This window comes from Colletotrichum fioriniae, assembly GCF_027942845.1.
Source record: "Colletotrichum fioriniae strain IMI 355084 chromosome Unknown scaffold_1, whole genome shotgun sequence".
Lineage (NCBI taxonomy): Eukaryota > Fungi > Ascomycota > Sordariomycetes > Glomerellales > Glomerellaceae > Colletotrichum > Colletotrichum fioriniae.
The window spans coordinates 6,869,492-6,895,832 of NW_027076837.1; the positions used below are offsets into that span (position 1 = coordinate 6,869,492).

At 55.0% G+C, this 26,341-nt stretch overlaps 7 protein-coding genes across 7 annotated transcripts; 3 read left to right on the forward strand and 4 right to left on the reverse strand.

The window, feature by feature from the left end:
• Positions 1–432: 432 nt before the first annotated feature.
• On the forward strand, positions 433–4,847 carry ELP1 (putative elongator complex protein 1; the record flags this gene model as incomplete). The annotated part of the gene is made up of 5 exons (XM_053192999.1): positions 433–620; positions 927–1,858; positions 1,918–2,706; positions 2,772–3,114; positions 3,167–4,847. The coding sequence occupies 5 exons, from the start codon at positions 433–435 to the stop codon at positions 4,845–4,847; spliced, it is 3,933 nt and encodes a 1,310-aa protein (XP_053049530.1).
• A 293-nt stretch (positions 4,848–5,140) lies between these two features.
• On the reverse strand, positions 5,141–6,413 carry N0V96_001777 (mitochondrial 54S ribosomal protein uL24m; the record flags this gene model as incomplete). The annotated part of the gene is made up of 2 exons (XM_053193000.1): positions 5,141–5,878; positions 5,976–6,413. The coding sequence occupies 2 exons, from the start codon at positions 6,411–6,413 to the stop codon at positions 5,141–5,143; spliced, it is 1,176 nt and encodes a 391-aa protein (XP_053049531.1).
• A 4,801-nt stretch (positions 6,414–11,214) lies between these two features.
• Positions 11,215–12,348, forward strand: RHO1 (GTP-binding protein Rho1; the record flags this gene model as incomplete). The annotated part of the gene is made up of 5 exons (XM_053193001.1): positions 11,215–11,282; positions 11,461–11,488; positions 11,658–11,855; positions 11,946–12,080; positions 12,190–12,348. The coding sequence occupies 5 exons, from the start codon at positions 11,215–11,217 to the stop codon at positions 12,346–12,348; spliced, it is 588 nt and encodes a 195-aa protein (XP_053049532.1).
• A 3,844-nt stretch (positions 12,349–16,192) lies between these two features.
• On the forward strand, positions 16,193–17,815 carry N0V96_001779 (uncharacterized protein; the record flags this gene model as incomplete). Its single annotated transcript, XM_053193002.2, has 2 exons — positions 16,193–16,355; positions 16,422–17,815. 2 exons carry the CDS (start codon positions 16,193–16,195, stop codon positions 17,813–17,815), a joined length of 1,557 nt encoding a protein of 518 aa, XP_053049533.2.
• A 21-nt stretch (positions 17,816–17,836) lies between these two features.
• Positions 17,837–18,433, reverse strand: N0V96_001780 (uncharacterized protein; the record flags this gene model as incomplete). Its single annotated transcript, XM_053193003.1, has 1 exon — positions 17,837–18,433. The coding sequence occupies one exon, from the start codon at positions 18,431–18,433 to the stop codon at positions 17,837–17,839; it is 597 nt and encodes a 198-aa protein (XP_053049534.1).
• A 2,436-nt stretch (positions 18,434–20,869) lies between these two features.
• Positions 20,870–22,641, reverse strand: N0V96_001781 (uncharacterized protein; the record flags this gene model as incomplete). The annotated part of the gene is made up of 6 exons (XM_065756313.1): positions 20,870–20,892; positions 20,943–21,527; positions 21,590–21,692; positions 21,748–22,200; positions 22,256–22,263; positions 22,323–22,641. 6 exons carry the CDS (start codon positions 22,639–22,641, stop codon positions 20,870–20,872), a joined length of 1,491 nt encoding a protein of 496 aa, XP_065615553.1.
• A 1,823-nt stretch (positions 22,642–24,464) lies between these two features.
• On the reverse strand, positions 24,465–26,310 carry DPL1 (Dihydrosphingosine phosphate lyase; the record flags this gene model as incomplete). Its single annotated transcript, XM_053193005.2, has 3 exons — positions 24,465–25,458; positions 25,514–26,119; positions 26,210–26,310. 3 exons carry the CDS (start codon positions 26,308–26,310, stop codon positions 24,465–24,467), a joined length of 1,701 nt encoding a protein of 566 aa, XP_053049536.1.
• Between the last annotated feature and the right edge of the window lie 31 nt (positions 26,311–26,341).

A 26,341-nucleotide genomic window follows, 5' to 3' on the forward strand; every position in this document is an offset into this window, starting at 1 on the left:
TTGCGCGGGCTTGCTCCTGAACTGCAGCTTGAATGACTGATGACTGAGGTGGGCTGCGACGGGTTGAGGTGGATGGATGTACCTAACCCGGCGCCGTCAGGTACATCGGTACCTTGGCGGGGTCCAAGTTACCCCTCCGCCGCGGCCGCCGCCTCGTCCCGCCTTTCGTAGGGCGGGCTGGCTGGGCTGGGCTTTGTCCCATTGAGATTTTTCCAAGCGGGAAGCCTACCTGAGGAAAGGAAGAAAAAAAAAAGTTGCAGTGACGAACAGGACGCCTCGCATTACGACTCACCAGTTTCTCGCGACCGAAGCAGAGCGAAACAACCCCGAACTCGAACCGGCAGACGAAAGCCCCTTCCTGCCGGCCAAGGTCCTTTTTATTTATTTATTCATGCGTTAAGGAGCTGTAACGCTCCAAGAAAGAGGGCCAAGATGCGCAACTTGCGCAACATTCGATTCAGCGCTTGGGAACAGCAGCAGCAAGAGGTTGACCCCTCGGCGGTGACCGCCTGCTGCTGGGACCCCGCCAAAGACGAGCTTCTCTGCACAACTGGGCCGACGGAGGCGAAAGCCACTATTGAGCTGGTGAGGCTGTCGGACCACCACCAGCAACAGCAAATGTGTGGCGCCATTTTTCATTTACCCCCTTGATACTCTTTACTCATGTTGTAGTATACCATGTTTCACTGTTGCTCTTTTCTATGTCACTTGTTCTGTAAAGGTTGTCACCCCCCATGTCATCTAGGATGTTTCATGGATTTTGGCTCAATTTGATATCACCTCCCAATTGTGAGGTTATTCAGACCCTAGACCGGGGATGCATATCTCTCTATGTCATGGTGTGGCTTGAACATGCCATCAGCTCTCACATACTGAAGAGACTCAAACTGTCGAGAGGATGACTATGGTTAACAAGACTCTCATAGTAAATCACACACAGTCACAAGCTGGGATGCGCCGAGTCCCAACCCAGACCTACCCGCAGATAGGGTCGTCAGCCTCCACCACTTCAGCGACACCCTCACCACATGCGTGATCCTCGAAGGTGGTGACATTGTGACCATCCAAGAAGACGATGATGGCGCCGACGTCCAGATCGAGATCGTGGGGTCCATCGACGCCGGCATCGCCGCCGCGCGCTGGTCCCCGGACGAGGAGCTCCTCGTCGTCGTCACCAAGGAAGGCAACGCCGTCTTCATGGGCCGGACGTTCGACCCCATCGCCGACGTGGTCATGACGCCCGACGACCTCAAGCTCTCCAAGCACGTGTCCGTCGGCTGGGGAAAGAAGGAGACGCAGTTCCAGGGCAAAGGCGCCAAGGCGATGCGCGACCCGACGATCCCCGAGAAGGTCGACGAGGGCCTGCCGAGCGTCAACGAGGACGGGGCTGCTGCCGTCAGCTGGCGCGGGGATGGCGCGTACGTCGCCGTCAACTCTGTCGCTGGCGGCGCGAGGCGGGTCGTGAGGGTGTACTCGCGCGAGGGCGTGCTTGACAGCGTCAGCGAGCCTGTGGACCACCTCGAGGGCGGGTTGAGCTGGAGGCCGTCGGGAAATCTGATTGCAGGTATCCAGAGGTTCGAGGACCGGACCGACGTCGTCTTCTTTGAGAGGAACGGGCTGCGGCATGGGCAATTTACGCTGCGGTGTGCCGAAGGGCCTCTGAGCGCGCACGAGAAGATCCGGTTGGAGTGGAACTCGGACTCGACTGTCTTGGCTGTGATTTTGAGTGATAGGACACAGCTATGGACGACGGGCAACTACCACTGGTATCTCAAGCAGGAGATCCCACTAGCGTCTGCGTTTGCTGGGCTTGCGTGGCATCCTGAGAAGGCGCTGCGCTTCGTCGCCGCAACCACAAGTGAGTTTCCTTAGCCCCCCTTTTTACACTCAGACAATGTTTTACTGACTACGTCGTAGCTATTGTGAACGTGGCCGAGTACATATTCACCGTCTCCCGCGGATCCCTCAGCCCTCCTCATGACCACGGAGCCGTCGCCGTCATCGACGGACAGACTCTCAAGCTCACGCCCTTCCGAACGGCTCAGGTACCTCCACCTATGGCACTCTTCGAGCTCGAGTTCCCCAGCAGTGTTCTGGACGTCGTCTTTGACCCGAGCAACAAGCTCATGGCTGTGTTGCACCGAAAGGGTTTGGACGTATATGAATGGCAGACAAAGGGGGAGCGGTCAGTCAAGCCCACGCCCAAGGCCAAGCTTGAGTTCGAGGCGGACGCCAATATCCGTGTGCCTTTGCAGGTTGCCTTCTCCGGCGCCCCAGAGTGCCGCGTCCTCGTCTCCGACGGAGGTCTGAAGCTCGAGAGCTACACGATCGAGGCAAGCTCCATCAGCGCCTCAGGGATTACTCAGCTTAGACCGACGGAGACTATCTCGTCGCTGTTCAGCCGTGAGGGAGACTCCGGAGTTGAAGCCTGTGCCCAAGACCGCTCTGGAAAGCTGTACTCGGTGGCTGGCAAACAAACCCCTGAGCTGCTGTTGGGAACCCAGCTGTCCATGCAGCTGCCGTGGTGCGAGCTACACAATATCGATGGGCGCAGTGTCGGGATTGGAATGACGAGGAACGGCCACCTCTATGCCAACTCGAAGCAGTTGGCTAAGAACTGCACATCTTTTGTCGTCACCCCTGCGCATATCATTTTCACGACCAACAACCATTTTGTCAAGTTTGTTCATCTGGTAGACCCCGAAGGTTAGTTTACCCCTATATCCATGCCGATGATATCAGATTCAGAGACACTAACCTCCTTTCCACAGAGATGGAAGTCCCTGGAGATGATCCAGAGATTGACGAGAGATGCCGCAGCATCGAGCGTGGCGCTCGCCTCGTGACAGCCACGCCAACCAACATGAACTTGGTCCTCCAGATGCCAAGAGGCAACCTCGAGACCATCTTTCCCCGCGCCATGGTTGTTGCGGGCATCAGGCAGCTCGTTGACGAGAAGAACTACGGCAGGGCTTTCGCCTTCTGCCGCACGCAGAGGGTGGACATGAACATTCTTTACGATCACCAGCCGAGCCAGTTCTTGTCCAATGTCGGTCTGTTCCTCGACCAGCTCAAGGATATTTCCTACATTGACCTGTTCTTGTCATCTCTCAGGTAAGTCGCCCTTCTCTTGTGACTTTGTGGTAAACAAATCTAATACCATCAGGGACGAGGATGTCACGCAGACAATGTACAAGGACACAAAGCGCTCCGCAAGATCATTCGAGCCCTCAATGGAGACGCCAGCACCAGCCGACGCCTCCTCCAAGTCCAAGGTCAACAAGATCTGCGACGCCATCCTCAAGAGCCTCCAGACCAAAAAGAGTACAAACCTGCAAAACATCATCACCGCGCACGTCTGCAAGGTCCCGCCCGCCCTCGAAGACGGCCTCACCCTCGTCGCGGAACTCATGCAGGAGGACGAGAAACTCGCCGAAAAGGCCGTCGAGCACATTTGCTTCCTGGTCGACGTCAACCGCCTCTACGACAACGCCCTCGGTCTGTACAACCTCGACCTCGCCCTGCTCGTCGCCCAGCAGTCCCAGCGCGATCCGAGGGAGTACCTCCCATTCATCCAGAACCTGCACAACCTCCCCGACCTGCGCCGCAAGTTCGAGATTGACGACCATCTCGACCGCAGAGCAAAGGCCCTGCTGCATCTCAAGGCTCTCGACGCCTTTGACGAGCTGTGCAGGTACACCACCAAGCACGCGCTCTACCAGGACGCCCTCGGCCTCTACCGCTACGACCAGGCGCGCCACCAGGCCCTCACGGGGCTGTACGCGAGCTACCTCGAATCGAACTCCAAGTACCGCGACGCCGGCCTCGCCTACGAGACGCTGCAGAACTTTGCCAAAGCCACCAGCTGCTACCGCGCAGCCGGCGTGACATGCTGGCGCGAATCCCTCTTCGCAGCACAGCAGCAATCCCCGCCGCCGTCGGAAGAAGCCCTCGCGGAGCTCGCCTCGTCCCTGGCCGACGCCCTCTGGGAAGGCAAAGAATACGCCGCCGCGGCCACCATCCACGCAGACTACCTCGCCTCCCTGGAGACGGCCGTGAAGTGCCTCTGCAAGGGCTACCACTTCGCCGAGGCCCTCCGCCTCATCGCCCGCGAGCGCCGCGCCGATCTCCTCCCGACCGTCTTCGACAACGGCCTCGTCGAGGCCCTGAGCAGCAGCACCGAGTTCCTCGCGGACTGTAAGGCCCAGCTTCTGGCGCAGGTGCCCCGCATCGCGGAGCTCCGCCGCAAAGCGGCCGAGGATCCGCTCGCGTTCTACGAGGGGGAGAGGCCCGGCGGCACGGGCGTCGACATCCCCGACGACGTTTCCGTGGCGACGTCCCGTGTGAGTACCTCGGCGAGTCTGTTCACGCGGTACACGGGGAAAGACGGGAGCATCGGGACGGCCGGGACGGGCGTGTCGCGCGCGACGTCCAAGAACCGCAAGCGCGAGGAGAAGAAGCGCGCGCGCGGGAGGAAGGGGACGGTCTACGAGGAGGAGTACCTCGTCAACAGCGTCCGACGACTCGTCGAGCGCGTCGAGGGCGGTGCCAAGGACGAGGTGGGAAGGCTTGTCTTTGCGCTGGTGAGAAGGGGTATGACGGAGCGCGCGAGGGCCGTCGAGGTTCTCGTGGCCGAGGTCGTTGAAGGGTGCGAGGCTGCTGTGCGCGAGGTGTTCGCCGTCAAGGAGGCCGAGCCGGAGGGTGGTGTCGTTGTCGGGCTTGACGGGGAGACGTACCTTGCTTCTGGAGGGGATGCCGTGTTCCAGGAGCACCTCGAGGCGAGGACGAAGAAAATGGAGCCGCCTGCGCTGAGTGCCTTTCAGAAGTTGACGTTGCTGGGGTCATGAGTATGAAGGTAGGGACATACCTATACCTATACCCGGTTTGGGGGTTTAGACGGATACGTAGACGAATACGCATGCTTAGAAAAGGATGGATTGAAAGAAACGGGAATGGAAAGAGAAAAACGTAGACTTGCTTATTCGACGAGTCCTGATTTTTGACGTATTCTATAAAAGTACAGTATTGCACATTTGAGATTCTACTATGGCTGTTCATACATGCTACAATCTCCCCGGCGCTCCCCTTTCGCCTGATTTTCTCTCATCGGGGCTCTCCTCGACCAAAGCAAATTACCCCTTTATTGAGGTGGGGGATGACTCTCAGTCTCCTTTGGTGCTTCTGCCGCTACCACCTGCGCCGCCGCCGTCTTGGAATCAAACGACTTGGGTGTAGGCACGTTCCGAGAAGAAGGGTACCCTTGAACAGTGGCCTTGTTCCTCGCCATAATCTCGCCAATCCTCTCGAGCATGTCCGATGACAATTCGGGCTTGCCGCGCGCGCGACGGGCATCGCGCAGCTCGCGGTTGAGCTCCTGCAGCGGCGTGCGCATGGACGAGAGCGCGTCGGCCGACGCCTTCTTGAGGGCCTTCTTCTCAGCCTCCTCGGCCTCCTTGCGCATAATGTATTCGTCCTCGTGGCGGGTACGGAAGCGGGAGTACTTGTTGCGGAGCTCGTCGATGACGGAGGCCGGCATAGGCGGGGAGAGGAGCGTGGGCACGAAGGTGGCGGCCTCGGCGTCGAGGCGGAGGGTGTCGCCGGGCTGGTCCTCGCGGACCTCGGCCTCGCGTTCGGGCCAGGGGATGGCGATGTTGGCGCCGGGAATGTAGCGGGTCCAGGCGCGCCAGCCGGTGGTGCGGGACCACTTTACGGGCCCGCGGGCGAGCTGGCGGACGACGACGTCGCGGGCTACGCCCGTTGCGGGGTCGACGATGGGGTGGACGAGTCGGACCGCGGAGATGGGGATGTTCATGGCTGCGTTTTGTGTTGTGGGGGCGTCTAGGAGGTTCTGGAAGGATTCGGGGACGTGGACGGTGACCTGATGGGCGGTTGGTTAGCTTCGAGCTTCTCTTCCTCTTTCTCTGCAACGTTGCTTTGTTGTTCTGGCGGAAGAAGATCTGGGTTTGTAGCCTCACCTTTGCAAGCTCCTCCAACTGGACGGTGCCGTACTCGAGGTTGATGCTCGAGATACGGTCAATCTTGCCCTTCTCGGGGCCCTCGAGGAGCACCACACGGTCCTTGACGGCAAGGTTGAGGTACTCAACTCCGCCAGCCCATTCACAACGTGCCTCAATCTCGTCGGGCTTGAGCGGCGTCGAGCGACCCTGGCGATTCGTCTGAAGGGCTCCGTAGGTCTCGAACATATCGCGGCGCGGGGCCAGGGGGCCGAGATCCCATTTCTCTTGACGGGCGAGGCGGGCCGCCTTGATGTCCTGGTTGAGCTCCGTGAGCATGTTCTTCTGGTCCCTGAAGCGCTGAGCCTTTTCGGCACCGCCCTCGCCGCGGGCGCGCTTCTTCATGCGCCGGGCAACCTGCTTCTCGGCCTGCACCGTGCGCTTGATGATTCTCTGCATCGTTGGCGGATGGCTCCCGGCCAATTGGGAAGGGTTTTCGGATTTGTTAGAACCTGGTCGATCGAATTGTCGAGGGTATCGGGGTTGGCGTCCGGTTAGATAGCGGGTTCGGGTGTGGATTGAGGCGTCGGCGAAGCTGGAGCCGCGATGGTCTGTCGTCGACGTCCTTGAATTGACGATTTGGAAATTTCAGACGGGTCGGGAGCTTCAACGGCCCCTGCAGCTACGGGCCGGGGTCTGGGTGGGTCGATGGGAACGGCACGGATAATCAGAGGTGCCGGACCGCAACCCAGCGCAGGGGCCACCTGACAGCTGCCCTGGAATTGGGAAACGAAAAGACCATCCCATTGTGTCGGTGCCAAGCTTGCAATGGACGGATGAATGAGCAAACCCCACATCCCCCGGTCCCAGGGGAGATGGCGGTAAGTCTCCGCTATCCAGTGCGACTTGGCTGGGTGACATTAACTAGGTGAGATAAGTTCTGAAGCGCATGTAGCTTCATTGCCGGCGCTTGTTCCGGCAACAAAACATAACCACACGGCTTCTCGGGTGTTGACGAAAGAGAAAACGAAGGGGCCACTTGATGATTCGCAAGTCATCGATCATTGCAATCTCCCTGTATCAAGCGGCTACACTGTGCTGCGACCATACTTATCGTCCGAGCCCCATTTAAGGCCAACGATGCCATTATGCATCACCTACGATGATCCCTCATGCGCCATGTCCCAGAATAGCCATGGGAAAGGGAAGATGCGGCTGACGACTTGGAGTGGCTTGCAAAATCTTTACCCAAAGCTGTCGATACAGCTAGCCGATGGTTGCTTTTGACTTGACGAAATCAATCATTCGCCTCGGTCTCTGTCGATACAGTCCTGGTCGTTCAGCATTCAAACCAATACTGCCGGAGGACATGGCACGCATGGTCACAAGAACGTATAGCAACAGCGCCAAAAGTTGGTTGTTCGTTAGACCCCTATTTTCCCAAATCTTGGGACTCGAGGCTGGACAAGAGTTTCAAGGTGGTTGGTGACCGAGACATCTGCACACCCTTTCGACTGTCTTGCTCTGTTTCCTTCCTAAAGATGGTGCGGCTGCTCCCTTCCCGTATTCGATAATTTGGTCGTCAGCTGGCGGAAGCTGTTCTTAGTGCCGTTAATTAGGATTCAGAGTCGCGGCCAGTCAGTGGCATGTCACATCAGTCAACCCGCAGGCGCGCAGCGGCTCAGGAGCCGAGCGTCCAGCCCCGACGCACAGTCCCTGGCAGCAAAGCACTGTGAAGTGCGGTGGCAGGGATTGAGTCCTAGATCCAGGACTATGGAGTCTGTACCGCCTCTCGGTGCGGCGCAAGCAGCATCCACCAAGGCGTCATCCCGAGGTACCTACGGATACGCACGCGGATGACAACAAAAGCCGGACACCGGCTCTCTCTAGCCTCCGTGCCTCCTTCGTATTCCTCTTGTTGAAAGCTTTCTGGACGAGTGAGGATTGCCCGAAGAAGACAGCAATGCCGAGACTGCTGAGAGAACAGCTGATAAAGTAACTGGTGTGAGCAAGAAGACGGTCTTCTCGGTCACATGGGCCAAGTTCAACGTACGGTCGGCGTTAAGAATCTCGGTACCGCAACATAGCGGGCAGAGATATGGTTCCGATCAACAATCACCTTCTCCGCCACGTACCTGTCCTGGTGGGCGCATATGCACGAATGGTCGCAGAGTGTGGAGGGATAGCTTGGAGCTTGTGCAGGCTAAGACTTGCCAGATCCAGCACGCACCAGAGGATTGCGCAGGGCAACGTATCGTTATCGAGAGGGTGTTCCTGTAGTGCTGGTCCCGGTAATCTTGGCCGCAAGAGTCCTGAATCAGTGGAATAGAAGCATGACTGGACGGACCTAGGGCGTCTTGGTGCCGAGTGCATGTGGCTTCGCCTCACCTCACCGTAGATGGGAAGATCAGACTAAGAGATACCCAGTCCGTTAGTTTGGCTCCCTCAGGAATCAGCAAAACAGCAGTTCCCGGGCTGAGGCGGCGAACTTTGGCAAGTCGTCATGCTGTTCGACCAACTGCTTGTCATAGTTGTTGACGAAACTGGCAACTGTTGGCTTGTCCGTGGTCACCTCTTATTGTGACGGCGGAAATGTGAATGAATGTCAATCTGACTTGGCCACTGCATATCGGGTTTCAGCCCAAGCTTGGACCCTGGGGATAGCGATTTTGGCCGATTCCCCGAGATGGATTTGGTCGTGTTCATGCTTGGGTCTAAGTACTACATCAGCGCAAAAGGGGTTTACGTCAAAGACATAAGGTAAGACGATAAAGAACTGGCGTCGGGATGTCGGGGGCGAGGCTGGCACTTGCAGGACCGGATCCCACTGCTGTATCGTTGGTCGTTGGTTGGTGTGTCTTTGGACCTGTGCCTGGAGAGGTGAAGAGTCCTGGATATTGGAAGGATCAGAACCGACGAGGCAAGAAGCCTGCGATGCCAACGAGAGGATGAGACCAGGTTTTGCTCTCAGGCAAGGACGACAAACGGAGGAGAAGCCAAGGGGTATACGCGGATTGGAGGATGGATAGACAGGTAAGGCCAGTCAGCTCGGCACTTCGCAAAAAGGCTTTGTTCGTCACCGGTTCCCTTGATCGCGAATGGTCTTGGTTGTCTGGCAACATGGCACGCCTGGCGACCAAACATTGACATTGCAGATCAACCACTATCGACGCAGCTACCCTGCCTTATCCTTATCGCATCACTCTCGGCTTCCACATCTGTCACCCACCTCTTTCCTACCTTACCTTTTGTACCTCCAGGTTGTCTACCGATACAACAGATCTGACAGAGGCACGCAAGCACGGTAGCTGCCTCTCCTGCCTGCCGACATCTGCAGTCACGTTCTCTGTCCTTTTTCAGACCGGTCAGCATCGTCAACAGTTTTGCTGATTCCTCCTTCCATGCCTTACGTCACTGAAGCAGTCCATATAGGCGTCAACAACAGTGAGGTGGTACCTTGCTGTTAAGCAGTTGGCAGGTGTGGTTTAGCGCACGAGATTCCCACAAGGCCAGCAAGACAGGGGCCAGACGACGGCGCAGTAGTGGAAGTCGCCACCCAATTGAAAGACACCGAGGTGAGGAGCCCCCAAAAAGCCACCCCGCCCCCTGTATCCGTAACGGCCCCTTCCTTCCAACCTGCGATTCAATTCGCCTTGTGTGGCTGCCTCAGGACTTGATACTGTACCTTAATAATAAGGACAAGCGCGCACTCACCCGCCAACCAGAAGAAAATAAGTACTGATTATATGGAGACGGCAGCAAAAAGATACCTGCCTCGTGGAAACTTACAGGGTAGGTAGGGAAAAAACAAGGACGCGGGCAACAGTCCCGGCTCCCTCTCATCACATTGGGATTCACTGGTCGGACAGCCCCGTTGCAGTCTCGTCCCTCTGCCAGTGCCAGACCAACCCGCCAGCCTAGCCCAGTCATCGGTCAAACAAACCAGTCAGATGAAAGACTGAGGTCAACAATCAGCAGAGCGAGAGACACACAGAGAAGAAGAGAGAGGGAGAGAGAGAGGAGAGAGCAGAGAGGTCCATCCAGTTCCCCGGCCCCATCCGCCGTCACCGTTACCGTATCCTCGCCTCCAATTCAAATATTCAGCTGGGCAACACACACCAGTGACCGGATTACGACACACATCCATACGCCTGGCAGAGGGGAAAGTACCCGATCTACCTACTCTGTTAGATACCTTCCTCACCTTGGGTATCGGGAAACACGATATCAGCACAACAGCACTTGATACTCTGCATCTTCTCTTACTTACCTTGAGGTCAGGTTAAGATACCCCCTTCTCATCTCACTATCAAAAGGTACCGACAACTGAAGTTGCTATCCGAGGTATGTCAATATCGAGTGGTACTGCAATTCGCTTGCTTCCATTATGCTCTCTGCCTGTGCTTGCTCTATTCCTGCCTATCTACCCATCTGGCCCCCCATACCTTACTTACTCCGTGCTGTTCTTCTCATGACTGCCTGTCCCCGTCATATTCTACAGTAGGTATCCAGCGATTGTGTATGTGTGCCTCCAGATGACACGGGATTTGAAAGTCAACAAAGTCACTGCCAGATAAACAAGCCCAGACCATCCCGTCCTGTCCTGCATCTGCCTGCACCTGCACCTCCCTACGAGGTACCTTACCCTGCCTAAAGGCTAAGGTACCTGGACCGTACAGAGACCTCGTTTCCCCCTAGTCGCCTTTTTTTTTTACGCAGTCAACTAGGCCTGTCTGCGCCTGCGTCTGCGCCTGCACCCTGTCCGCTGGCCTGTCCTCCACCCAAATCTTTGTCTCCCTTTCCCCCCATTTCCCACTGCAGCTGCCAGTGCCAGGTCTTCCCGCTCGCTCTCGCTGGCCCGGCTCCCTTCTTTTTTTTTCTTTTTTTTCTTCTCGCCTTCCTTCCCGCCTCTTCTGGCACCACTCGTCTACCTACCTTACCACCCGTCCACCACCCAGGACCACCACCACCACGCACCACACACCACACCCCCCAACACAAATCTGCCCTGCTATTCCATTGCTTGCACCCGCGTCGTCGTCAAGTGAACTCCACCCGTAAGGTACTACTGTGACCTTACCTTACTTCTACCCATCCCATTCTCTTCCACCTTCAGATTCCCCCTTCCGACGCAGCTCTTCCTTCTCCATCTTCCTCGTCTCCGCCAACAAGCTCAACCTCCTCACAACCGACCGCAACTCAATCCGATCTCCATCGCTCGCTCGCTCACTTTCTTACTTTCACATCCAATACAGACACCATGGCTGAGATCCGCCGTAAGCTCGTCATCGTCGGCGACGGTGCCTGCGGTAAAACCTGCTTGTTGATGTGAGTATTGACCCGTCTCTCCCTCCCGCTCTCTGTCGTCTGTCTGCCTCCCTCTCCGCTTCCGCCTGGGCCCCAGCGACAACCAATCCTGCATCGTCGCATCGCCGAAAAAAAAATGAAAACACAGACAGACAATATCTCTTCATCAAAGACTTCATCATGCTGACTAGTTCAATAGTGTCTTCTCCAAGGGTACCTTCCCTGAGGTAAGATTACCCTTTTTCCCCCACGCCGACGCGGCCTCCCGCCTCCTGTTTCCCCCATCACGAAGCCAGGCTGAGATGCATCAACCCATCAACAATTCAGCCAACCGATGCTACACCCGCCATTCAAGAATCCGTTTCCGATCCCGCAATATTCTGACAATTAATTCAGGTCTACGTTCCCACCGTTTTCGAGAACTACGTCGCCGATGTCGAGGTTGATGGCAAGCACGTCGAGCTGGCCCTTTGGGATACGGCTGGCCAGGAAGATTACGACCGTCTCCGTCCCCTTTCTTACCCCGACTCCCACGTCATCCTGATCTGCTTCGCCGTCGACTCCCCCGACTCCCTCGACAACGTTCAGGAGAAGGTACGCTTACTTTTTTCTTCCCTCCCCTTTCGGATTGAATGATTGCACTCGATAAGCAACTTTCGCTAACACGTGCACTTCTTCCCATAGTGGATCTCCGAGGTCCTGCATTTCTGCCAGGGTCTGCCCATCATTCTTGTCGGCTGCAAGAAGGATCTCCGCTACGACTCCAAGACGATTGAAGAGCTGCGTAAGACCAGCCAAAAGCCCGTCTCCCCTGAAGAGGTAAGCTTATCCTTCCCACTGGGACAGGGGGTCGCTTCGGGCATCTCAAGATGCTCGGCGGCCTCAAACGTCTCTCGCTACCACGATTGCATGCTAATTTCGTTTATAGGGTGAGGAAGTCCGCAAGAAGATCGGTGCCTACAAGTACCTCGAGTGCTCCGCCAAGACGAACGAGGGTGTCCGCGAGGTTTTCGAGCACGCCACGCGCGCTGCTCTGCTCTCCCGCAGCCGGAGCAGCGGCAAGAAGCACAAGTGCTTGATGCTCTAAATACCCAATGGGCGAACTTCCCAAACCCTTTCTCCCTCTTCGACCACAACCCCCATTTGTAATCATCAAGGTCCCAGCCTCCATTGTCTTTTCCCAACTTTCGGATGAGAAAGGGTTTTTGGTGGCGGTTTGGAAGGCGGGGGCAATATTTGCCTGCATAGGTTCTCGGAATTTGGAGTTTTGCTCAACATTGTGTCTCATAACCCACCTGGCACCACATCGATCGGCGTGTCACCGTATCTGGTTCTGCGGGGCGTCTTTTACTGAATCCATTTCATTCCCTGCCGAACGGTGACTGGGAGAAGCAACAGCTAGCCGTAATCCCCACGAGAAGAAGCTGCGAGGAAAAGGATTTCTACTACGGATGTCTCTCACGGTCAGGGGAGGAAATGGCTTGTTGGCTGGCGCGGCCGGCAGCTGCTAGGTGACGATGGACAGTGAGTTGTTTGGTAACCTCGGGGAACGGCGGTATGGCAACGGTCTTCGGCTGTGGAATCGGCTTGTCTGGCCGTAGTATTGCGACGAATCCGGCTACATCATAAATCTTGTCGTGTTATTTTTCTCTTTTGACGCCTCGCAGCTTTAGATGGCGGAGATGGACATGTGTTTCCTGGCTGCGTTTTCTTCTCTCTTGTCGATTCTCTCAATCCAGGTCTTTGATAACTCAAACTGCCTCTGACCGTCTATTGCCATTCGCGTTGATAAACGTGTCGCCTTGTTCCCATTGCAAAGTTGATCCACATGACATCAGCTACGATCCCTCTACAGCATCGTCATCGCCGTCATTCTCACGTGCCAGGGGGTATAAAAGATGAGATGAAAGATGTACAGTGGCAAGGCACCGGACTTCGAAGAGAGAGAGGTCGCGAAAAGAAGAGGTAAGGTAGCCCAGGCAACAAGGGTTATATCGGTGATGTTATTGGGATGGAAGTCGCGGTATGTACTATACTGGCTCTTGCCTGGTTTTGTCTTTTACCAAGAGGACGGCACATGACGGTAATGAGTTTCTAAACATAGGCGACATTGGACGTATAGGTGAATGATATTAGGGTAGTCGTGACTTTCAGAGTTGGGTAGCGGTGTCACGTTGATTACACTGCCCCGCCTCTGGTGAAGGGGATGGCCCTGTTTATGATATTCTGGACGAGGGCGACTATGCGGTGCTACGGGAACGCGTATATGGGCATGTACAGGGTTGAAAACGTACACAGTAAGGCTTTGGTGGTAGTTAAAGGGTATTTATTTGATTTGATTTGTCCTCATGCTCACGGGGGACGAGAATGAGTCTTGTCTCTCTGGAGACGGTTCGTCAAATTTTTTTTTTTTTTTTTGAAGAAATCCCAACATGAGCTTGGTCATGATTCAAACTGAGTGAACCTCCTGTCCGAACCCCCCGTGCGTTTGTTGGCTGAATGAGCAATGACGACAATAACACAGCATTGTGTGTGTGAAGGAGTGTGATGGTATTCCTGATCTCATTCCATTCCGTCTATAAGTCTCGTCCAACTCTCAGACCACACTTGTCAGGTGACATTTCTTTTTGCGATGAGCATAGCTTTTCGCTAATGAGCTGCGATTTCGCAAAGACTGATTTACGCGGGGCAGGTCTATGGGTAGAGCAAGCATATGTTAGTGTTATTGTTTGTTGATTAGAAGTGAGGGGGGGGGAGGGGCTGCGAAGTTCAGATGAGAGGTGAGGTGATGGGTTATGAGTGAGGGGAGGCCCAAGTTTGAGAGTCTAGAAGGGTGAGTGAAGGCTTACAGCGCCGCAAGAGGAGCAGGTCTTTGCGGTAGAGGCAGTGGCGGCGCCGCACTTGGGGCAGGCGTTGGTGTGGGTGTTGGTCATGGGCTGCATATTTGCGGTTATTTGGTTGTGTGAATATGTAGTTGGTGAATTTTTGTGTCTTGTGTGAGTAGCAAGTTGTTGTGGTTTTGTGAAGATGAGACGAAGGGGAAGCTGAAGGAGGAGGAGGGGGGGAAGGGAAGGGAAGCAGACGATGGTGGAAAGCGGGGTTCTTATTATTCTTCAACTTCTTCAGTCCGCGCGCGAGGCGGCGGCGGCGGCGTGGTTCAATAATCTGCCTATTCCCCCCCCGTTCGACCAACGCAGAGGCTACCCTGAGATACCACACTGGTTTTCCTACTCGTGACCCTCTTTGTCTCTCCAGCTATCGGGCCTGTGGTAACTTTGGAAAGGTCCCTTACCTTCTTACGGTTGGAGTCTGTAGTTCGGAAGTGGGAAGGGAAGGTAGGTAGTGGAGGTGGTGTGGGCTATGTGAGCTTACGGATGGGTTGTCATGCGAGATGGACGGCTTCTCGTTGGCCAGGCATGAAGAGGGATGGGGGGCCACTGGGGGTGACGCTTTACGCTTTCCTCTGAGAAGCTACCTTATTAGTAGGGAGAGGGTCGCTTTTTTGGAAGCGGTGGGCTGGCGGGCTGGGTGTTGTGCAGCGGAAGAGGGGACCCTATTCCCTTGTTTGGGGCGGTCTTGGTTAGTTGTCATACGTTCGGGATGGGCCTTGGAGCGATTCGTGGTCGTGTATACTTAGGAAGGTGTGCAGTGATAGGTGAGGTGGTTGGCAGAGTGTGGACGGCGGCGGCGTCGGAGGCGGCGGGCGCGCGATGCGTGTATAGCGTGAAGGTTTAGGTAGGTAGGCTGGCAGGCTGGCGGGCGAGCAGGTGCCGAAGAGATCGGGTGGTTGGAACATTTCGACATTTCGGACGATTGAACGTATCTTTGGCAGTTTGGTATGTTGGAAGGCGTCCAATGATTTTGGTGGCAGTGGTTCGGATACGCCCATCTGGGCATCCGAAAATAGGGCGACAGTTGATGCGCCGAGGTAAGGTAGGCAAAGTTGTTGGCATCAGCTATGCATGCTGATCGGATGTCGACGAGTGCTGTTTCAGAGAGTTTCTGTAAGAGTCGACGTGCATCAGAAGGGTGATGTGACTGGGTGTTTGTAGATATCTGCATCGCCGAGAAGCGCAGGCGGGAAACTAAATGCACTTCTCGCACTTCCATTCTTCGGAGAGACGTTTGGGTTGTTGCCTGCCCGGAACGATGCAGCTTCTGGCACGTTGTAGTTCGAGGTAGCATGGAAGGCGAGATGGGCAGCAAGTCACGCGTGGAAAGTCCGACGGAAAGTACTCAACTCTCCATACCTTACCTGAGCTACCTCAACTGGGCAAAGGTACTGCCGTTGTTACCTTCTGCCCTTCGGAAGCGGCCGCCGGTGTTGTGTGGACTATCCGTACCTGTCGGGTCGGGCGACTCGGGGCGTAAGATCAGTGACCGTTTATCCCGTGCGCCCCCGTGCTTTTCTGCCCAGGCCGCACCGTTCACAATGAATGGAACTGACACCACACGCCCCCAATCCCCGGATCCTTACCCCGTTTCTGTCAAAACGACCAAACAACGCCCGAGAGGACCGGAGGCGGTGGGGGTCACACGCACATCGAGTTGATTCACCCAAAAGGCGTGCGCCGACCGAAGAAAGGCTACTCTCATGGGTAATAGCCCAAGTCAAGCAGAAGACCATGGAGCTGCCCAGAAAACGGGCACCAAGACGAAGAGATGATCGTGTTATACTCCACTTTGTACGTGAACCCCCAAATTCACAACCACCCAGAATGCCCCTTTTCTTTTTGAAACTTTTTAACCTCTCAACATTGGAAGCATGGTGTTCCATTCGTTAATTCTTCCCCTAGGACTATGATTGCTTCTACGCTTCGGTTTTTGAGAACAGAGACCCTCGGCTAAAGGCACTGCCCTTGGGGGTGAAGCAGAAGAACATCTTGGCCACGTGCAACTATGTCGCTCGCAAGCAAGGGGTCAAGAAGCTCATGCTCATCACGGAAGCCAAGCGGCTCTGCCCGAATCTCGTCATCATCGAGGGCGAGGACCTGACGCCCTTTCGGGATACGAGCAAGAAGCTTTTCGGCTTCATGAGGGGCTACTCGTGGAACCGCAAGGCGGAGAGGTTGGGATTTGATGAAGTTTTCATGGGTGTGTGTGTGTGCTGTTGCGCGTAAGAAACGTGGAAAAGGGGTCAAGTTGGCTGACTATGGACAGACGTCACGGATATCATCAATTACAACATGTTTTGCCTCAACCGGGCCTCGCTGTCAGAGTCATTCTTCCACCTTTCCAAGAAGGATCCCGAAAAGGGGTTCCTATGTGACTTGACCACAGTTGCGGGCTGCGTATATGGAAAGACATCCGACACAGGAGACCTCGACAACTCTGCCTACGTGCGCCTGCTTCTGGCGAGCCACCTGGCCTTCCACCTGCGCATGAAGCTCGAGGAAGACTTTGGCTTCACGGCCTCGGTCGGCGTATCCACAAACAAGCTGCTCAGCAAGCTCGTGGGTAGCGTGAACAAGCCGCGTAACCAGACGACGCTAATGTCTTTCGACGATGCCGTCATCACCAAGTTCATGGACGCGCACTCTGTCAGAAAAGTCCCCGGCATCGGCTCCAAGACGTCGCGCGCACTGGAGGAGAAGTACCTCGCGACGCCCCTGGGACCCGACGACGCCGACAGGGAGACATCACCACTTAAAGTCTACGACGTGCGCACCCACGAGCAGACTTCGCCTGACGCGCTGGAGAAGCTGCTCGGTGGTCCTGGTTCTGAACGGGGTATCGGGGAGAGAGTATGGGGCCTCTTACACGGGGTCGACGACACGGAGGTGAAGGACGCGAGCGATGTGCCGTCACAGATTAGCATCGAGGACACGTACAAGGGGTTGGAGAGCATGAGTCAGATTGAAGGCGAGCTACGCAAGATATCTGCTTCTCTCATCCGGCGGATGCGGACCGATCTCCTGACAGACGGAAGCAGCAACGACTCGATCGAGCCGGGTAGTCAGAGATGGATTGCGCACCCGAAGACATTGAGACTCTCGATTCGGCAATGGCCTTCTTCTGATGCGCCGCCGGGGACGTCGTGGCATTCACACCCGGACTTCCAACGTATTTCCCGATCCCAACCTATTCCTAACTTTATCTTTAACACAAAGGAGACACCCGATTCCCTGGCGGAACGACTGACGACGGAGATCTTGCTTCCCACGATGAAGAAATTCTTTCCGGCTGGTCATAAGTGGAATCTGCAGCTAATGAATGTCTGCGTCGCGAATTTGGCCGCCAGTGGTAGTGAGGCCGGACCAGGTGTGGGCCGGGATATATCTGTCATGTTCCGCAAGCAGGATGACGTTCTCCGACAGTGGAAGATTGACACGACCATCGTGGAAGACGATGACGGCGGTGGTGGTAGTGTTGATGATGCTCAACTCCAGTCAATCTCAGATGACGAGGTTGAAGAGATGGAGGTGGAAGAGTTTGATGATGACGGCGGATCATGGGCAGGCGACGAAATTGCGGCACGGTGTCCGTTGTGCGGCCATTCCATACCGCCGTTTGCCCTCGCTGCCCATGCGAGATTCCACGACTTTGAGGACTGAAGAAACCCTGGGTCTGTTCTTCTAGAACGCACAGAGGGAGCAGTACGCGGACGGGAGACTGGGGAGGTCTGATGCGAAGGGGGAGTACGTTGACGGCAGCGGGACCATGTCTCTAGTTGGCTCTGGGAGACCGTCTTCTGCGTCGTAGAAGGTTTCCTCCTCTCCCTCTTCGCCAATGGAGCAGACCGAGGATGACCAGTCGTTGTCGTCATCGCTGTTGTTGTTATTGTTCTTGTCGTCGCTGTCGACGCAGGTGTCGTCTGAAGAGTAGACGCTGGAGGGTGCGTTGGACCTGACTGAGAGGCGACTCACAGCTCCTTCGCGGAAGAGGAATTTCTCTTCGGGGTTGAAGTTGCCACTGAGGTCTTGGATTACTTGCATCTCCGGTTGGTGGTCGATAAGGGTCTCATCCGAGGACATCCATTCGTGAATGTCTGCGTTCTTCATGAAGGGCTCAGAGCTTTTGCGTCTGAGGATCCTGCACCAGAGGCACTGTTTCTGGCCGCCGTTTGTGCTGCTGCTGCTGCTGCTGCTGTTGCTGCCGAGGCGGAGACCCTTGGCCTTGGCCTTGAGGATTGTGTAGCGGTTGTGCAGACGGATGGCGAACTTAGTGGCCATTGTAGATGGTTATGCTGGTTGGATTGTAGTAGGTAACAAGAGGCCGGGCTTGATATGGTCAAGTGTGTGGTAGGAAGAACGATTGGATTTCGTCAACGAAGAGAAGTAACCAGGTATATTTGTGCGTGTAGAGAGTGGGATACAGCATAGCATTCTTAGGAGTTCTTTGGGCTGATGCCTCTGTTTATATACCTTGGATAGGTAGTAGAGTATCCAGAGAGGTTTGTATTACACAGTCTGCACAGGTTCCATGAGTTGAGTAGGTTTCGCAACGGTGTGGGAGAGGCTGTCATTGTGGAAAGTTTGATGTGGAAGGTTTTATAATACAACGGTTCAGGGCCGCCCGCATATGAACATGCTCGAAATGAAATACCTGCCTCATGACATTCAGCCGTGCTAAGGCAGTTTGTATAAACATTTAGGAGACCTTGTTCATGAGACTATGATTAAGTACGTCTATGTTGGTTTATCTGGGCCAACGGAACCAAACAAGGGGAGAAGATAAGTGTATGTATCTATAACAACACATATAAAATGGTCTGCGAATCTAGCTGCCTTTCGGTAATGCTCACAAGGAGAAGGGACACATGGGTACGAAAGGTTTGTCATCGATGCTTTCGGATTTTGACGGTCCACGGCCATTTAAATCAAGAAATGACGGATCAGACGCACCTTGTGAGAGTTCCTGGTGACCGAAGAAGCCCAGGTAGAATAGTATAGCTTATTCCAGGTACCTTTTTATTGAGGAAGTCCAAATTTGGACTTCGTGAGTCAAAGGTACGGCTAGATGGCGTTGAAGTTATAAGTCAGTAAGCAATGGATAGTTAAGGAAACGATGGGACATGAAAAAAGTACGATTTCTTACCCCTGGTGTAAAGGAGTAACTTATGAACATAATCATCATGACACCATTACAGCTCAAGAGATGCTGGCAACAAGAGGGAATGGCTAACGCCAGATAGGTCAAAGTCTCTCAAGGAGGCGGGTCAGCAATATCATGCCTCAGAACGGAGAGACAGAAAGAGGTTCAGACTGGACTCAAAACAAAGCACGACCGAGATTTCATCGCGGCGTAATTGGCATTTGCGGACCACATATCGTTCACTCTCCCCAAAGAGGTAGGTGAGCCCCCAGTCGCCCGACCCTCCCCCACCCTTCCTTCCTTCCTCGACACAACCCAAGGGTATATAGTCCATCCCAACGCGTCTTCCTGTCACCAGCACCCATCCGGATTGGCCGGGTGGTTAACACTCTGACGCAGAGAAGCTAAAACAAATACTCCAATGAAGCCGTGCTGGTCCGAGGGGCGCGCTGTTCGAATCTGGGCAGGGGCGTGAATTATAAGGTCAGTTATCCCCCTCCCTACATCCTTTCCTTTTTTTTTCTTTTCCCCTTCTTAGTTTTCGTACAGATCTTGACTGTAATGCAATCACACCCAAATGTATTTTTATTAGAAAAATATTTATTATCTTGGGGGTAGGAATCGACAACTTGATATGGCTAGGAATTCTGGGATGCCCTAATCGGGAAGAAAATCTCCCCATTACCAAGTCGTTTCTCTTCGACATAAGTCTGGAAGAGGCTGAGGAGGGGGACCTTCCATCGCCCTAAGAGCTCCAAAAAAATAAAAAAAAATGAAACGAAAGACGTCACCTTTCAAGCTGCCAGTCTCGTGCCGTGGGGTTGCACAATCAACCCTTAGGTATGTGAGATACGTTAGTTATAGATACAGATCTTACTCGGGGGCTATCACCGTCGTGTAAGCGCACCCAGTCCTCTTTCGAATGTTGTCATTTTGGAACACCTTCGGCCCAGCACTCTATGAGCGTTGTTGGGAAAACGTTGGAACAAGATATCAGGAAAATAGACTTTTATGACAAGGAAATCTATCCAGCGCTACGTTACAAAGACACAGCGATCTTCAAATCATACAGCCTGTCCACTCATTCAACGTGTTATCAAACTAAACCGGCCCAAATACCCTCATCCAGACATCCCCTGACAAAGGAAAATGGCGTAAGTCGTTACTGTCATATCTTCATTCACCTCTCTCCCACATTTTTCTTTTCATCATCAGTGAATCCTCGACTATAAATCTCGTCTTCAGACCAGAAAAAACATGGATCAAATCACCGGAACGACCGATGAGACCCCCCATCAACGCTTGACCCTCTTCCCCCAGCAGACCCCTTTCGACTATACACATCCTCCCACGTAGGACCCCTATCACCACCGCCGCGCCTTCCACTCCCCGGAGACCGCGGCGACTCATCCCTCGACTCCAAACCGCGATGCCCGTCCCGGTCCCGACCAGAATACACCCCGTAATTAGCATCAGCCCCACCGCGGATATCAAACGACGAAGGCGAAGGCGACGCCGCACCGCCACTGCCGCTGACGTGGTGCTGCGAGATGGAGGGCAGCGACGCGGTATACCTATTCGTCGGCGGCGGACTCCGCTGTCGTTGAGAAGTTGAGTGCCTACCGACCGGAGGGGGAGGTAAGTCACGATGTCTGGGCAAGGATACGCCCGCGTCCGAGTTGGCGCGCGGGAGACGAGCCGGGTGCGGTTCGACGCGGTGGGCACCGCGATCGTACGTCCTCGATCGGTGCGGGAGGGATGCGGGACGTTTGGGGAGGTCGCTACCAGACCGGCGAGTGTGCGTGTTCGCCTCCGGGAGTCTTGTCACGTCCTGAGGTAGCGGAGCCGGTCGAGATTTTGGAATGGACGGTAGGGGCGGCGCGACGTCCTCTAGGCAGTCCCACATAGCTTCATCAGTGATCTTGCGGACCTTTTTGTCGTGGATCTCTGGGAAGAGGTGCCGGGATAGCTGTCTGGGGAGTCTTTCGGGTTTGTCGTTGAGGAGGGGTCCATCGGCGTTGATAGGGAGGGCGGTCATGATGGCGTGTAGACGCCTGGCTTCCAGGTCTGGGTAGGCGAGGATGTTGCTGATCATCCATTTGGCGAAGCCTGCGGGGGTCAAGCCGGGGATGTTGGGGTGAGATCTGGGTGCGGCCTGGACGAGGTGGTATTGGCAGTCTAAATCTTGATACAGGAACTCGATTCGCTCCAAGGCGTCTTTGGGACCGAGACCTAAAGATGTCTGGTGACGATTCAGCAGTTTATTCCGAACCATGAATGAGAAGGCTAATTACCTTCATACTGGAACCTTTCAGGTTCGACTTTGTACTTGGTGTACAGCATCAGCATCTTTTCAGGGGTAACGACGAGCGTGTCTGGCGACCCAAACTCCGTAACCTGAAGTTCATGTTAGCCGCACCGAAACGTATGAAGAGGGGGGCAGATGGCGTACCATAAAGGTAGCGAGGCCTCTGAGCACACTGTTCAGTCGATTGGTAGGATATCCCTCTGAGTCGAACAACACGCCCCACGCCTTGTCAACACTGCTCAACTCAACTCGCGGCGACGCAGGAGCAGTTGGCGAGACCTCGTCCTCATTGTCCGTTTCAACACGCGGTTGGCAATGGATGACCGGTGATGCCCTCTTTCTAAAGTGAACTCCCCTTTGCTGAGGGCTGATGGGCGGTGTGGACTGAGGTGCAGATACGGGAACCGTCGTTGGCGGCGGTTGTTGCTGATGCGGAGGAGGAGGCGCCGACGAGGGCTTTGCGTGTGCGAATTCCGGACTGCGATCTCTAGGTGATGAGGTCTTGGAGGCACCGCCTGCGTCGATGACGGAAGGCGGCGGGCTGGGGTACGCCGGCGTGAAGGCGGGATTCTGGCTGGATAAGGGGGGGAAACCGAGCTGCGTCGACGGGAATGCCAGTCTCATTGGTCTTCAGTTGAGCGACTTGAGCGACTTGGGCAACTGGATAATATCGTCAGTAAACTTTAGCTTTTCAAAATACAGAAGTCAACAAGACTGACCTTCTTCTTTGATAATTTTCCTCAACTCCTCCAACATGTCAGACGGCATACTACCAAGACTATCGCGAGGTTTCGAAGTGAGCGTCTCCATAGTCAAGCTCTCACAGCCCTGTTGCTGTTGCTGCTGCTCATCCGCCCTGTTTCCGTGGCCATGGCTCCCCTTTTGTTGTCCCCAGCCGTACTCCCCAGCAGCCCGTCCTGGTGACAGCGGGGAAAGCTCTTCCGGGTCCGGGCGGCCCGCCTGATCTCTCGGCAGGGACCAGTTCGTCGTGGTGTTCAGCCTTGGCCGCACGGCCTTGCCAGCCGGAGTGGTAGTCATGGCCGGTTGCCGGTTGCCGATGTTTTTGTTATTGGATATGCCGTCTGCCGCAGCATGCAAACTCCCGCGAAGCTCAGACTAGATCGTTTGTACGATGGCAAATAACAAGGAGTGTGTAAGATTGGATGGAACCGGAGCGATTGGGCTGTTGGCGCGATAGGAAGGGTAGCCGTATATACCGAGCAAATAGACGACGAAAAGGGAGCAGACCGAAGCGACGGTGAAATAGACAGCAGAAAAGGCGGGAATAGTTATAGCCCCATACCCTCTTCGGACGCCGATGGGACACTTGAGAGGGCTCCCCAATGAGATGTTGACATCTATTCCCCCTCGCGTCAGGTGGATTGATAAGGTGCAGCACGAAGGTATGAAGGGTCGATCACGGAGGCAACACCACGAGCGGCATGGATGATGCGGAAAAGTGCATTTTCAAATGCGAGGGATAAAGATGTGGTGTTCCCCTCACTCAGAAGATAGGAGGGAGAAATTAGCATAATAGATGCGAGAGAAGAGGAAATCAGCAGGCTGTGTGTACGTGGTGGTAGCTCGTACAAAGTAGTCGGGCGAAGGCAGTGTAGAGGCCACACAAAGTTGCCCTTTTCCTGCCGTGCACCGTTTCTCCAACGAGGCCCATCCCTGTCCCATTGGGCCGCAAAGTTGTCTGCATGGCAATGTCATGGGCTGGTACACGGCACATCGGTAGCGTTTCGATGCGTCACCGAAGGAAGCAGAGATGAAAAAGGAAGTCGCCTGGTAGGATTCCCCTACGTCAGGGTGTCCAGGATGTGGCCGTCGCCAGAGGATGCGATGACATCGGGAGGGTTTCGATCTTGAGGCCACACGCGTTCGGGAAGCTGAAGGTTTACGCCTGGGATGGAAACTAGACCAGAATATCATTATTCCCGTCGTTTCGAATTGCTGTGTCCCAAGTCATGGTTCCCGTGTCGCTCAAGATATCTTAGCTTGAATCGCGTTGGACAATCCAAGTCAGGCGACGCCATGTTTGCTCGTTGGCCCTGAGCCGGCAGTCAGCGCGGGCGTCCCATCGGGAGAGTTTTTCTTGGAGTTTGGTTGCGGTGCCACCGAGCGGTCCCCGATAAGACCACAGGCCTCGACTTGAGACGCAGCTTGAAGGGGAGAGGGCTCTTTGGATGTGATGCGAATGCGGAAGCTTTCGATAGTGCGGTGTGGGATGCTGCATGTAAGTGCAGGAGACAAAGAACGATACCATGGGTGACCCCCCGGAATTGGGCCGTGACGCTCCGGATGTCCCGCTGGCCGTCCGCGGCAAGGCGCCCACCGAGATTTTTGATATCAAATGGTTCGCCTGTCCGCGCGGCAGGCCGCTTGTAATCGAGATCTATTAACGCCGATATTGGCATCCAATGATTTCGACTGAGTCTTCTGCACTCGCGTTTGCTGGCGAATCGTGGTCAGAGCGGTAGTCCTGAGACAACCCTAACCGCCCGTGAAGATAGAGACCCGACAGAAAATGAGACAACTCGGTCCGTGAGAGAGGAAAGCTCCGATCGAACACACTCGTTCATGTCTTGAACATGTGGGGGTCCCGTTCGCCCCGTCCCGATCCTCGAGCCGGACGCAACAGACCTAGTAACAGCGAGCCAATCCCCATTAGCTCGGTAAGCTTCGTGTGGTCAGCAGAGCAAAGTGGGAGCGATATCGGTGAGAATCAAAAAAGACGCTGAATAAATAAATATGTTACACCGTTATATGTTACTGGGGCTTTGTCCAACCCGAGTCCAGACCAAATGCTCGCCAGCTAATGCACTTACAAACTCCCAACCGATTTTCTGCTTCCTTCCTCATGCTTTGTACAACAAGTCCAAGAAGCCGTTGGCCAAGTCAACAACCACGCTCTTGTTCGGCAGGGATCCGGCAACGCCATACAAAGCAGCCGAGTCACCAACGGCCTTGCCCTTGACACCCTTACCCTCTACAGCGCGAACTCTCTCCTTTTCTTTCTCGGCCTCGACAACAGCCTCAAGGTCGGTCAACAACTTCTCGTAGACCTTCGTAATTGGTAGAGTAACGGCGACGTGGATTGCAGGAGGGTTCTGAAGCGCGTTCAAGTGCCAGCCCTTCTCTGACATGCCGTCGGCAATGTCGTAAACGTTGAGATTCTTGGCGGTGAAGGCAACAACAGACACCAGAGGCTTGCCCAAGATTTCCAACTCGTTGTCCAGCGCTGGTGTCTCGCGAATCTTCTCAATAATTTTCTTGGTAGTGCCGACGATCTTGACACAAGCGTCGATGTAACCAGCCTCACCGACCTTCATCAAACTAGCCCAGCAACCGGCAATCAGGGCACCTGGACGCGAACCGGCCATACCGGGAGAACCGTACACACCGCCAGACCAATCCGGCGACACGTAGTACTGGTATTTGCGGAGTTCCGCGGACCTGTACAAAACCGTAGAGTTGCCCTTAGGCGCGAATCCATACTTGTGGGTGTCGCAGCTGATGCTCGTGACGCCCTTGAGACGGAAATCGAAGAGCTCGGTCTCAAAACCGGCCTTGTCCAAAAAGGGGACCATGAAGGAACCGAGGCAGCAGTCGACGTGGAGGCATAGCTTCTTCTTGATAGCTAATTTGGACAGAGCGCTGATGTCATCAATGATACCGTGAGGGAAGTTTGGTGCGGAACCAACCAACAGAATCGTGTTGCTGTTGATCAGGCGGGAGACGGCGCGAACATCGACTTGGTAGTTCGGCGCAGGGCAGGAGACGTAGTGGATCTTGATCTTGAAGTAGTCACCGGCCTTGCGGAACGCAGTGTGGGCGGTTTCGGGCAAGATCCTAGTGCGCGTCAGTAAGAAGATTACAATATCAAAGCCTCACAGAGAGAACGTACATCTCAGGCTCAGTAATACCCTTTTCAAAGTATCCTCTTTGGCGCGCGCCGAGGCAGGCCGACAAGATACTGTCTGTACCACCAGCGGTGGTGGCACCGGCGGCGCCGGGGGGAGCGTTGAACATGGCAAGGACCATGGAAACAACCTCAGCCTCCATCTTCCTGACGCCCGGGAAAACATCGGGGTGGATGGGGTTCGCGACGGTGAACTTGCCAAACGCCTCAGTCTGCAGCTTCAGTAGCTCGTCCTCGCCATGGTAGACAGCGCCAGAAACAAAGCCATCCTCCCATCTCGTGTGGTCCATGTTCGCCAGAGTGTCAAGCTCTTTTCGGACGTCGTCTTCGGACCAGCCCTCCTTGGGTAGGGTCAGGTATCGGGTGAGGTTCGCGGGGATCATCTTGGTCTGCAGTTTCGCCATGGTCTCGTTGACCTGCTTCTGGACCTGGCCGCGGACGCCGGGGGCGCGCAGGAAGTAGCCATACAGGACTCTGCGGATATCAATGTAGATCTCGACGATGCTGCCAATCAGGCCGCGGCCCTTGAGCTTCAGGAACGTCTTGCGCGTCCATCGCCAGACGAAGAGGAAGAAGATGATGTTGCGCAACCTGCAGGCCGGGAGTCCTCGAGGTTAGCCGATGCCGAGGTTACTTCGGGAGAGATGCCGAAGTGGAAAGATGAAAGCATTGGCAACTCACAAGTCGAGGTTCAGGACCAACAAGGGACTCGCTTGCCGACTACGCTTGACTTGGTTCAGTCCTTCGCGCAAGCTTGCGGGAATGCGGGAGCTGCCGGGCATCTTGTCTTCTGTCGTTGTTGTAGCTCGGCAC